The 13,930-nt window shown below is 43.3% G+C and overlaps 1 protein-coding gene across 1 annotated transcript; it reads left to right on the forward strand.

The window, feature by feature from the left end:
- The first annotated feature begins 12,992 nt into the window (after nt 1–12,992).
- LOC110618464 (40S ribosomal protein S16) lies at nt 12,993–13,664 on the forward strand. The gene has a single exon (XM_021761598.2). The coding sequence runs from the start codon at nt 13,066–13,068 to the stop codon at nt 13,510–13,512; it is 447 nt and encodes a 148-aa protein (XP_021617290.1). The 5' UTR covers nt 12,993–13,065; the 3' UTR covers nt 13,513–13,664.
- The last annotated feature ends 266 nt before the right edge of the window (nt 13,665–13,930 follow it).

Here is a 13,930-nt window from a genome sequence, read left to right on the forward strand (position 1 = left end):
CAATCAAGGGGATCAGAGGAGTACCGGTGGTCGTAGAAGGGAAGGTGAAGCTGGCTCTCACCTTGGGCGAAGCACCCAGAACTCGTACTCACCACGAGGTATTTTTAGTGGTCAAACTTCCGTTAAGCTATAATGTGATCTTGGGGAGGCCTGCGCTGTTCAATTTCGAAGCTGTCACCAGTATCAGGTATTTGGCGCTCAAATTTCCAACAGAAGAAGGAGTGGGAATAGTCCGGGGCAGCCAGGAAGAGGCAAGAGCAGTATACTTGGCCACAGTAGCAGAACCGAGCTCCACCGGAGAAGCCCTTGACTCGGAAGTTCTAGAGGTTCGGGATGAGAAGACGGAGGCCAGGACAGAACCAGTGGGGGAGCTGGAGACCTTCCCTTTATCAGAAGCAGAGGTAGAAAAGGTCTTTAGTCTCAACGCCGGCCTCACTAAAGAACAAAAAGCTGAAGTCATGGCCCTGATCCGAGGTCATGCGTCTAGTTTCGCCTGGAAGCCCTCCGACATGCCTGGAATTGACCCCACAGTGATGACACACAAGCTGAATGTACTCCCCGAAGCCAAGCCAGTAAAACAGAAGAAGAGAGTGGTAGGAAGAGAGAAGCAGCAGGCCACCAGGGAAGAGGTGCAGAAACTTGAGGAGGCAGGTTTTATTAGGGAAGTTATGTACCCACAGTGGTTGGCAAATCCTGTATTAGTCAAAAAAGCCAATGGCAAATATAGGATGTGCATAGATTTTACTGACCTAAATAAGGCCTGCCCTAAGGATTGTTATCCACTTTCTGACATTAATAAAATGGTCGACTCTACGGCCGGTTTTGATTATATGTCTTCTTTGGATGCTATGTCTGGTTATCATCAAATCCCAATGGAAAGGTCGGATGAGGAAAAAACCTCGTTTATAACTGAAGATGGGACTTATTGCTACAGAGCTATGCCATTCGGATTGAGGAATGCCGGGGCAACGTACCAAAGACTGATGAATAAAATCTTCAAAAATCAAATTGGCAGGAATGTAGAAGTCTATGTAGATGATATGGTGGTCAAAAGCCCAAACTTCCAGCAGCACATGGCAGACTTGAGGGAAGTATTCGGGGTATTAAACCAGTACAGAATGAAGTTGAACCCAGCAAAGTGTGCTTTCTTTATTCGAGGAGGAAAATTCCTGGGATTCATGGTAAGCGGAAAAGGCATCGAGCCTAATCCGGAGAAGGTGGAAGCCATATTGAATATGCCAGAGCCGACCTGTGTAAGGGACGTCCAGAGACTAACTGGGAGAGTAGTGGCGCTCAACCGATTCATGTCAAGATCGGCAGAAAAGTGCTTGCCGTTCTTCCAAAAGTTGAGGAAAGTACCAAACTTCGAGTGGACGGAAGACAGCAAAAAAGCCTTTACAGAGCTTAAGAAATATCTTAACTCGCCCCATGTACTCAGTAGCCCTGTAAAAGGAGAGGAACTTCTAATATACTTGGCGGCATCAGAACAAGCAGTCAGCGCAGTATTAGTAAGGGTGGAAGAGGGGGAGCAGAAACCCGTCTTTTACGTCAGCAAAGTACTCAGAGATACCGAGGTCAGATACTCAAACATTGAAAAAATGGCTTACGCCCTATTGCTAGCAGTTCAGAAATTCAAGGTTTACTTGGAGGGCCACCAAGGAGTTGTGATGACAGACCAACCCTTAAAGAAGATTCTACGCAGGCCGAAAACTTCAGGTCGGATGTTGGCTTGGTCCGTCGAGATCAGCCCTTACTGTCTAGAATATCGACCCAGGACAGCTATAAAATCCCAAGCTTTGGCTGACTTCATAGCAGAGTGCTCATTCAACGAGGTGCAGGGAGGATCATCCTCAGGGACAGCAAGACAGCAATGTGAGGGGGAGCCTCATCCAGAATTTAACTGGAAGCTGTATGTAGACGGAGCATCAAGCACTGAGTGCAATGGTGCCGGAATAATGCTCAAGGGGCCAGAGGAATTTAAGGTGTGTTACGCCCTACGTCTAGAGTTCAAAGCCTCGAATAATGTAGCAGAATATGAAGCCCTGGTGAATGGAATGTTGGTAGCTTTGGAGGTAGGGGTAACCGACCTCGAGGTGAATAGCGACTCTCAGCTAGTGATCAACCAGGTGACGGGAGTATATCAGGCTAGAGACCCCATCATGCAGAACTACCTTGATAAAGTAAAAACTTTGGAAGCCGAGCTCATGGGTCGAGGAGTAACCATCAGGTTTCAAAGAATACCCCGAGAGGAGAATGAGGAAGCAGATCTGCTCAGCCGATTATCCAAGGAAGAACTGGAACAGCTTCCCGATGAAGTGTACATACAACAGGTCCATACACCTGCTTTTAATAAAACTAACACGATATTGCAGGTAGATCAAAGCCCAACTTGGATGACCCCATACCTGAGATACTTGGAAAAGGGCGAGCTCCCCGAAGATAAAGATGAAGCCAGAAAGATAGCAGCTCGTGCCGCTAACTACCAAGCAATAAGGGGGACCTTATACAGAAAAGGAAAATCCAGTCCATGGCTCCGATGTGTGAGCCCGGAAGAGGCTACAAAGGTAATGGAAGATATACATAAAGGCCTGTGTGGAGCCCACGAGGGAGCAGGAACATTGGCCAACAAAGTATTCAGGCAAGGATACTATTGGCCCACTGTTAAAAAAGAAGCAGAAGAGTTTGTCCGGAAGTGCGACGTATGTCAGAGATTTGCTAATGCCATCAGAACCCCTGCCACTCCTCAAGCAAGCATATCCAGTCCATGGCCTTTCTCACAATGGGGAATCGATATCCTGGGACCGTTCCCTAAGACTACGGGGCAAAGGAAATTCGTAGTGGTGGCTGTAGAATACTTTTCAAAATGGCTAGAGGCAGAAGCGATAGCCACAATCACAGCTCACAAGATGATAGATTTCGTGTGGGGGCATATCATCTGTAGATTCGGCATACCTAGAGTGCTTATCTCAGACAATGGCAGACAATTTGACTGCAATACCTTCAGAGCCTTCACGACGAACATGGGCATATGGCACAAATTCTCCTCTGTGGCCCATCCTCAAACCAATGGCCAAACAGAAGTCACTAACAGAGCTATCCTCCAAGGGTTAAAGAAACGGCTAGATGGCGCAAAGGAGAATTGGGCTGAAGAACTCAACAGTATCCTGTGGGCACTCCGAACCACTCCCAGAGCACCCACTAAAGAAACACCCTTTGCACTTGCTTATGGCACATAGGCCGTAGTCCCAGTCGAGTTGCAAATTCCCACTCACTGAGTCCAATTCGTTAGTGAAGACACTAATGGGGACAAGTTGAGAAGCAACCTAGATGCTCTTGAAGAAGTTAGGGAAGAAGCCCAAATCCGAACTGCTGCTTATCAACAACGGGCAGCACGATATTACAACCAAAAGGTTAGAGAGAGAAGCTTGAAAGTGGGAGACCTGGCCTTAAGAAACCTAGAAGCTACAGGGAAAAGAGCGGCCGCGGGCAAGTTAGCACCGACCTGGGAAGGTCCATTCAGGGTGACAAAAGTGGTCAAGCCAGGGGTATACCGGATCGAAGATATGCAAGGAAACCCTGAGCCCCACGCGTGGAACATCCAACACTTAAAGAGGTATTTCCCTTAAATATATTTGTAAAGAAAAAACATTGTATTCTGACACACATGAGTGAATAAAATTGTTTATACAATGTGATCATCTTTGTGAATAATACTCCTCCGTGAAAAAGAACGAATAGGGCTCAGAGAGACCCCTTGAAAAACAAGACCTCAGTTAGACACAAATTCAGCTGAGATGACGAAGCGACAGTAAGGCCAATGAGCCTGAATATTGTGCAAAACCTCAAGAAGGTACAAAAACAACCGGCGGGGCCCCGAGGTCACCCCGGAATAAAAATAACCAGGATCTCGTAAGATCTCCTGGCGCAAAAAGCAACCGGCGAGGCCCCGAGGTCGTCCCAGAAATACAAAAACAACCAGGATTCCGTAAGATCTCCTGGCACAAAAGCAACCGGCGAGGCCCCGAGGTCGTCCCGGAAATACAAAAACAACCAGGATCCTGTAAGATGTCCTGGCACAAAAGCAACCGGCGGGGCCCCGAGGTCACCCCAGAACAAAAATAACCAGGATCTCGTAAGATCTCCTGGCGCAAAAGCAACCGGCGAGGCCCCGAGGTCGTCCCGGAAATACAAAAACAACCAGGATCCCGTAAGATCTCCTGGCACAAAAGCAATCGGCGAGGCCCCGAGGTCGTCCCGGAAATACAAAAAAGACCAGGATCCCATAAGATCTCCTGGCTCAAAAACAGCCGGCGAGGCCCCGAGGTCGTCCCGGAAAATACAACAATGACCAGGATCCCGTAAGATCTCCTGGAAAAACAAAACAAGAACGGTCGGTGACGGTCCCAAAAACCTCCCGAAGTAAAAATTTCTCATATGCAGGAATAACTTATAAAAATACTGTTCCAACCTCACAAAAAAGAAAGGCTCAAGGCTATCAAGGAAAAATCAGATTCCGACCTCCTGAAGAAGTGCTGATCTCCTGAAGAGGTTCGGGGCATAACGGCCAAAAAACGCCGACCTCGAAATGAATGCTAATACTTAAAGCCTGGGTAAGAAGAAAAGGCCGAGCTGCCAGTTCTGATAGTCCCGTACCCTAACTCTCGAAGTATAAAGGCCGGGTAACAAGCCGAGCTCCCTCTATAAAAAGGCTCATAAACAAAGAAATCAGGAGGCAGATAAATGAAGGTAAAAAGGCTATACTCAAAGCCCAAATCAGTTTGTCTGGAACAGACATCCGAAGTCACAACCAAGAAGAAAGGGCTAAAAACAGAAAAACAGACATGCTAGTCGCCATTAAAAGATATGAGACCTGATCTCTCGGACAATTAGCTAAGAACTGAGCTCACAACTTAAGACTGATTCAGTATGGAAAAAGCTTATAAATGAGAATATATAGTGTAAATATTACAAGTATGAAAAGCAGAAATAGATATGAAGAACAAGAGTAGTTCAAGAAAAAACAAAAGTTTCATTAAAATAGCTGTTACAATCTATTTTTCAGACGAAGTAGAAGGAAAAACAGTCCTCAACGGACTCACATCTGTGAGAACATCCTCGCCTACACTATCTTTATTTACAACTACATTTGGAGGAAGCACGGCCTCCTTTGGATCAGGCCTATCAACACTAACAACAGGAGCAGTCTCTGACCCTAGGTGGGGATCCTCCTTCTCAGAACTAGGGTCATCTCCCTCTGACCCAAGAACTTCCTCGTCCTCCCCCTCCGGCTCGGATTCTTCTGAGGAAGACACAGATGGCCGCCGGCCTACGACGCGACAATCTCCTCTGGGCATAGGGAAGTCATCTTCCCCATATAACACCTGCTCGCCATCCGAGTCCAATTCGGGCTTACGAAGCTTTTCTAAAGGAATATCAGGAGCGTGTCTAGCTTCCCTTAAACCACGATTGTAACCGGTTACGTACATACAGAAGGCTTTCTTAAAAATAGCCGACCCCATCTCAGCAGAAGCTTTATATTCATCAAGATGTTCTTCACAAGCCTCAGCTACAAACGCCTTCAATTTAGAAGAATCCTTGTAGTCCTGAAGGTGAACCTCACAAGCCTGCTCGATTTTCCTCTTCAGTTCATCAGACTCCTGGTACTCCGCTATACATTGCTCACGCTCCAGCTGAGCCCTGTCTTCAACATGTTTTACTACCTTGAGCAGGGCTGAACACTTACGTTCCAAGGTCCTGACTTCTTGGTTCAGCTGTTGGTGGTGAAGGTTGAACTCTTCAGCCGACGAAGCCAGGTCCCTGATACGATCAGAGCTCGTACTCAACTCCTGCTCAAGGACCTCCACCCGAGCTAGGGCCCCTTCCTTCTGAGCTTTCACCTCCTCCAGGTGAACCTGCAGTCCTTCAGAATCAGCCTTTAAGGCCTCATATCGACGCTGGATCTCAGTTTTCTGGCTCACAGCCTCATCTCTCTCTCGAAGGGCCCCCATCATAGAGGACAGCTGCTTTAAAACCTCTGCACAACGAGCCTCCACGGCAGCTGCACTCTCATCAGACTCCTTGAGAACCTTGCGAGTATGAGACAGCTCTGCTTCTAAAGACTTGGTGTGCTCTGCTGTCTCGGACGCCTTCTCCTCAGCCTTTTTAATGACCTCCAGCGCAGAGTGTAACTCTACTTGGAGGGACTGGGTATGCTCCTGAGCCACTGCAAGGTTACTCCTGGCATCACTAGTTGCAGACAAATTTTCATCCAGACGTGTCTCTTCAATCTGACGGTCTACAGACTCCCGCAAGGAGTAATCACGAGCATCCACCTCCATAAAGAGGCCCGTCACCTAGCACAGAATAACAATCGTCAAGAGAAAGAAATAAAGCAAACTAAAAGAGAAGTGGAAAAGTAATTTACCATCAGAAGCATCTCCCTAATCGTCGATCCGAGCTCCTCCCGAGAGCGAGACCGAAAGGACGCTTGTTTCTTGGTAAAACTGGCTAAGAGACCAGTCAAGGCAAGAAGACGCGAATCAGAGGCCTCGATAATTCTGCCGAACATTCGCTCTCTAAGAAGTTCCGCAACAGCACTGGCCGGAGACTCAGAGGTAATGTCCGACGCGTTCAGAACGTTGTCAGAAGAAAACAACAAAGGCGTAGCAGAAACACCTTTCCCCTTCCCAATGGGAGGAAGAGCTGGAGAAGAACCTGTGGCAGCCCTGGATTTCTTCTGAGCAGGAGATGGGGAAGATGTTCCGGAAGGGGCTGAGCGCTTATCCCCGGTCTTTAGTGGAATGCCTTCAGAATCCTCAGGCCCAGTTCCCACAGAGGCAGGGGCATTTTGGATAGGAACATCTGGGACATGGTCCTCTATGAGGATGATCTCCATCCCTGTCCCAGAGGCCTCCTTCTCTTCAGTAACGGGGGACTTAGATTTTCCCCCTGACAACCCTTCAGGAGAATGAACAAGACCCGACTCCACTTGTTCAACGACTTGGGTCTGCTCCACAATGGCTAGGGAGGTTTCCCTTGCACCCTCCGAGGAAGCTGGAGTAGATTTAAACCCTTCAGCGGGCTTAAGAGTTGAGCTCGACCCACCGCGGCTAGATGGCCGACATGACTTGGTGCCGAGCGAGCTTGGTTTAGAAGCCCGAGAAGACGCTTTGGTAGGAGGTCGGCTAACCTTTTTGGAGGAAACAGCTTGAACCACCTCTGCAGCAGCCTCAGCCACTGAACGCCCAGCCGAAAAAGCGTCGAAAACCGCGTGCATATTATCCCGAGATAGGACAAAATTCTTGGGGAGCTTGAGTTCATCCATTTTAACCTCAGAAGCTACAAAAAACACGAAATTATAAAGAGTCAGTATACTTTCTGATATCATGAGCAAAGAAGAAACAGAATCGCTAGACAGAACAATATACCCGTGTCCCGGACATCCCTAAGGTTGGACACGAACATACACTTCTCGACGTCATACTTCCTTTCAACGGAAGTCAGTCGAAGCAACCCCACCTGCTCAATAAGGCTCAATTGGGGCAGCTCGTTGCAACCCGGATGGACCTCCTCCCAACTTAGATCCACCTCCCACGATCGGGCGGACTCTAATTTCAGCTCTACCACAAGGAAATTCTCTACCCATCCCTTTATGGAATCCTTGTAGCCCGTGAAAAGAGACAACCCACTACGGGGGGAAAAGTAATAAAAATTCTGAACCGCTCTAACCAAACGGAAAAAAGTGACAAACAGACACGCTGTGGGGGTAAAACCCCAACTCAGGCAGATAGACTCAAAACAGGACAGAAATAAAATCGAATTTGGGGATAACGTTCGAGGGGATACCCCGAAGTAATCAAAAACCTCAATAAAGAAAGGGGTGAAAGGAAACGGTAGACCGAAATCCCTCTGTTTGAGAAAGAACACTATACAGCGACCCCTTTGGGGATCAATCAAACCAGGAGGAGGAGGATTAGGAAGGACTATCCTTTCGTTTTGAAATGGCGCTCGAATGAGATACAGAGGAGTATCTAAGAGCCTCTGGGAAATGTGCTTAGTTATGTTGGAAGGAGTAATATGCGACCTAGTGTTAACGACATCGGGGAGCTTTGGACCCTCCATAGAAGAGCAAAGAAGCGTACCTGAAAGCACAATAAGTTGGAAGAAACAGAAGAAGTTGCAGGAAAACAGAGAGCAGAAGAGAGCGAGTTTCTTCAGAAGACAGGGAGAATTCGAAGGGAAAGGCAATAATGAGATGAAACGTTGTTCTGAGCAGTTTTGTCTTGGAGCGGCGCGATCATTAATTGCTCTCGAAGTTTACCCTCTCAACGGTTAGATAGTAACCGGCGAGAAGGTAAAGGGGCAAGGAGATGACCGCTGGGCTTCTCCACCTCTACAAAGGGCCCGGCCCACGACAATGGCCTATCAGCTGAAGGCCGGCACGTTATTCGCATAAGACAAACAAGTTGTCAAAACCTCAAAACCGAGCTCCAGTCGAATCTCTCCCTCAGGACGACCTGACACACAAAATGCACATCATCACCGCTCAGGCAGTAAAAACTAAGGAAAAAGAGTAAGTCATAGAAAGACCCAAGGAGACAAACAGGGGGAAGCACGATAAAGGTCAGACCAGCCTATCACCTAAGAAGGATCACCATTAAGTAAAGGCCAGGAGCCCAGAACGAAGTGATGAAGACGTCTCGGAATCTTACAAAGTTACGGGTCAGAAGCTCAACCCTTTTGATTAAAAGCAAAGCTCATAAGTCGGTCAGTTCAGCTCGGAAAAAGTAAAATCGAAAGCTAAGGAAACTTAGAGCTCGGATCATTGAACACAGACAGAGCTCACAGGTCGGATAGTCCAGCTCAAAAACAGAAAAGTAAAAGTTATGGATCAGAAGCTCAACCCTTTGGTTAAAAGCAGAGCTCGGAGGTCGGATTAGTCTCGCTTGGATAAAGTAAACCGAAAGCAAGCTCGCAGGTCGGTCGGTACAGCTCGGAAAAAGTAAACTAAAAACTCAGACTGGCTAAATGGATTCCAGGACGGATCAGAGAAAATCATGCATAATAAAAACGAAAGTTTCATTACAGCACGTTACAAATACCCACATTACAGAACAAAAAGCTATCCTTAGAGGATTTACATGACCAGATACATCGTCTACGTTTACATCACTATCACCTATCACTATCCTAGTCTTCGACACAGAGGAACTCTTGAGTACGGGAAACGAGCTCAGTAGGTCGGCCGAACCCTGCGTCGGTATTATAGGGGAACTGAACAAGTTGATTCCCATAAGCATTTCTCACTGTTCCCCTATGGACAAACATTCGGTTGCCCAAGTGTGATGCACGGTACATTCGAACAAGCTCAGATATTATATGCTGTTCGAATGTCACGCATGAAAAACATAAGTCTTCGAGTTACGACCTCAAGAAGATCACAGAGCAGATGTTCGGAGGTATCGTCGGAAGCTTGACTGAGTGCAGCAGATCTCAGCCTTTCATAATACAGGTACTTCACACCAAAGGGAGTAATAAATTGATCATTTTCGCCACTTCCATTTATATCAAAAGAAGACAACCTGGATGTCGGGGAAATTTCCTTCTCAAAGGAAGATAAAGTCAAAACAGACCTCCCAGCAGCCCATAGCCTCTTTGGAGCCCGAACAACAACCAAAGGAGGAGGCCAGCCAGACGATCTGGGTAAAACAGCTTCAACGACCTGCCAAATGACTCCACCTATCAACCGCCCTGCTAGAAGGACTTCAGAAGCAACACTCAGACCCCCTCGAGGTAATATCGGACTTTCAAGAGTTTTGGACTGATCCATCTTTATCTCAGGTACTGCAAAAAGTTCCAAACAGAGAAGTCAGGATAATTTTTCGTTAAAATAAAGCAAGCAAGGATAAAGCAAATCCCTGGGGCAGCAAAGCAATGAAGCCTCTGGCTCACCTTAATCTGTGTGAAGAAAACGTCAAATACATCCTTTGCGAAAAAAAAAAAACAAGAGAATCTCGCTGGAAGGAAAGACTCCTTTTCTCCGACAAAGGGCCTAGAAGTGAAGAAGAGTCCACACTGATATATACTCGAAATCTGAAGTCTTAGCGCAAAGTAACTCCAGACTCCAAGACCACAATGTCAGGATCTTTAACATATATTCATGGAAAAGGAAAAAGAAGCGCGTCCAGGCAATAATGACAAGAAAGTAAAGAAAAGCAGAGTATTTGAGAGGTAAAGAAAGGCCAGAAAGGGAAAGAGGCAGATAGAATTCAAGAAATGAGGAATGACAAAAAGATGAAAGGGAGTTATGAAGGCATCTGTACGCGAACAGACGCGGTCATAATGGTTCTCGATATTCACCCCCTCGGCAATCAGAGCAATAACTACCGAGAAGGTGAAGGGGCAATTGATGACCGCTGGATTCCTTCATCCCGGTCCAGGGCCTCTTCCACAACCTAAAGCCCACAAAGTAAAGGCCCACGTACTTGGCACCCAAAGCAGGTCCGGCTCATCCAACTTCCAAGGCCGGGCTCGACCAAGCCTCCTCACCCAGATTGACTCAGTCCGCACAAAACAGGCCCTCTCCTCTCTGGCCCAATTCTCGGCCCGACCCAGTATCCATAATGACACTCACCAGACAGCCTGACAGATCCGTTCGAACGTACGCGCAGGGAGAATCAGAGGCCGTTACGCATGGGGCAGGCGCCTGATACCCTCGTACGCCCGAATCTGTATGGCAGAGACGCGTGGCCCAATCCTGGAGAGACCTTTACACGTCACCAGTAAGCAAAACGAAATGGATAAAGGGGAGTCCCCTCCTCAGAATGTTTAAGCTTTATTCTTCAATACAAAAACTCTTGTAAAACCCTATTCTATTGGATCTCAGATCATCAGAAAATATTCAAAAAAAGAAATAAGTCATTTAGAAAAAAAATAACTTTCTCCCTTGAAAAAAAAATATTTTCCATACTATTTCTGTATATAAATTTATTAATAAATTTTATTTTTTAAATTAAAATTAAATAATAAAAAATAATTTATCTCGTTAAAACATATTTTTTATAAAATTTTTAAATATAAATAATTTTCATATACAAACGGTAAATAGGAGGTTAGAGCTAAGTGCACGGTAAATAAGAGGTTAAAGCTAAGTGCAGTACAAATTAAAATTCTTGCCGTATGACCCCTCATTCCACGGTCTTATATATGATAATTTTTAATTATATGTTAAGTATTAAATTGAATATTTTATTTTCAGTTATATTATATTTTTTATAATATATAAAAGTTATAAATTTATATTTTTTATATATTATAAATTTCTAAATTAATATACATAGTATTAAATTGAGTTACTGAATATTTCAAGTTAATTTTATATTAACTTTGCCTTCTGAATTTTGAACAGAATGAATTAATCTTTAACAAAATGGATTAATCTTTAAAACAAATAATAATTCTATAAAAAATTGGTTTCACTAATCAAATATAATATTCAGTCTAACCTGATCCTTACAATAAAGTCGGATTTCTTAATGAAAAGGAGAGAGATTTAAAAAAAAAGTTTGGAAAGTCAAATTGAGAATCATCTCAAGAAATCTAATATTACATATTTGATGTACCGAGGGCCCAACAATCCTCAATTTGAGTGGCCAACCCAATTCCAAATAAGAAAATTTAGGTAATTCGCATTTCAATTTCAATTTCCACCAGGGTTTATTCAATGTTATATAATATAGTTTGACTCATTTGGTTCATATGATTAATGATTATTCTTCTACTTGTAATTCAGCTTTTAGTGTGGTTTTAAGCATCAAAGACATGCTTGGTTGGAGTTAGATTGTTTAATCAATATAGATCACTGAGATCACTTTCATTTGAAGTTTAATTACTCTCCTTAAGATTTATGATGTGACTCAATAATTAAATCAAAATTTTTTTTAGATAATCATATCAAAATATTTGAAAATAAATTAGTGGTTATTGATTATTATTGGATCAATATCTTATTTAAAAAATATTTTTAAATATATAAACTTTTAAGAAAATTATCATCTTTCGCCAATATTATAAAAATACAAAATTTTAAAACTGTCAAAGACATTATTCTCTAATACTCATTAAATTCTTTAAATTCATTTTCTTCATGCTATTTTTAGAGTGTGATATCCTATGATCTTATTTGATTTAATTTTTATCTTTTATTTCAAAAAGATATTATAATATTTTTCCTTTTTCTAAGTCAAAGAAGGGGAAGGGAAATAATTAAGGGTTTGAAGCTTTATTTGAATGACACGTGTATTGGAATAGTTAAGAATAACTCTTACGTATACATTTAAAAAACATAACAATAGCTCTGACTTATATCTTAAAAATTAAATTGAATTGATTTCTTAATAATTTTTTAATAATATAACAATAAGTGAGTATTATTTTTATACATATTCCAATTCGTATCGTTGAACTCAAACAGGGTTTGAGAGCTTATGACGTATAAAGTTTTTAAATTAAACTTGTTAACTACTAATAACTGTAAATATTCGTTGGACTATCATTCTTACATGTACATATTAAATACTCTCCATCTTATAAATTGTCCATTTTTTTATTATTTTAAAATTATCATTTATTTCATTTTTTATATATAATTAATATATAAATTAATTATTATAATTTTATTTTATTTTAATTTATTTTTAAAATATGTTATTAATAATTAAAATATTTTTTGATATTTAATAAAATTTAATATTTTAAAATAAATATAATAAAAAATACTAATTTTATTAACATGCGTAAAAAAGTAAAATTGAAATTTTGAAACGAAAGAATTATTTAACACCCAAGAAGTAATCTGGCTCATGCGTAGATAGTTAAGCCCGATCCAATCCTAAAACCCATCACTATCAACCTTGGGCCTTATGGCAGCGTCGTAATTTTGCTTTGGGAGTGTGGTTTTCTCATTTCAAGCTTAAAACCCTAATACCCCGCAATTCAGCACTCTTTTCCTCTCTATTTTATTTCTTGTCATTCTTCCTCTCTCTCTCTCTCTCTCTCTCAAACGCAATGATGGCAGCGCCAGCGGCACCAATCGAGTCCGTACAATGCTTCGGCCGCAAGAAGACTGCCGTGGCAGTCACCCACTGCAAGCGCGGGAGAGGCCTAATCAAGATCAACGGCTGCCCAATCGAGCTGGTGGAGCCGGAGATTCTCCGCTTCAAGGCATATGAACCTATCCTTCTTCTTGGTCGGCACCGTTTTGCTGGGGTCGACATGCGAATCCGAGTCAAGGGTGGCGGTCATACCTCCCAGATCTACGCCATCCGCCAGAGCATCGCTAAAGCCCTCGTCGCCTACTATCAGAAGTACGTAGACGAGCAGAGCAAGAAGGAGATAAAAGACATATTGGTCAGGTACGACAGGACTCTGTTGGTGGCTGATCCTAGGCGCTGCGAGCCCAAGAAGTTTGGTGGTCGTGGTGCTCGTGCCAGGTTCCAGAAGAGTTATCGTTGAATTGGAGGTTGTATTATATGCTTTTATGATATTTTTGAAGTAATGCTAAATGGATTCTTGGTTGATTTCATATGCTTTTGAGTTCTGTATTATTAAAATTGAGATGGTTTGACTGCTTCTAAGATTGATAAATTTAGCGGGATTTTCTTTTATTTTTCAGGAAATTTTAATTTTATTAAATTTTATTGTTCTCTATCTATTTGAATCTTAGCTGCTCTCTGCACTCATGATTACTTCATGATCAAGTGACATTTAACCAGGCAAGTGATTGGATACATGGGATGTTGGCGTTTGTGGGTGCTTTAGCATTTAACTGTTTAGGTTTGGGTTTGGTTATTGGTCCATTGATGCAGGGTGAAACTGTTCACTGGTTTCTTGTAGAGTTTGTTCGGGAGGAAGGTTTTATAAGGGATGTACG

This window comes from Manihot esculenta, chromosome 7 (assembly GCF_001659605.2).
Source record: "Manihot esculenta cultivar AM560-2 chromosome 7, M.esculenta_v8, whole genome shotgun sequence".
Taxonomy (NCBI): domain Eukaryota; kingdom Viridiplantae; phylum Streptophyta; class Magnoliopsida; order Malpighiales; family Euphorbiaceae; genus Manihot; species Manihot esculenta.

What these genes read in the sequence shown, in the direction of transcription:
- LOC110618464 (XM_021761598.2), top strand. Translation starts at nt 13,066, where the DNA reads ATGATGGCAGCGCCAGCGGCACCAATCGAGTCCGTACAATGCTTCGGC.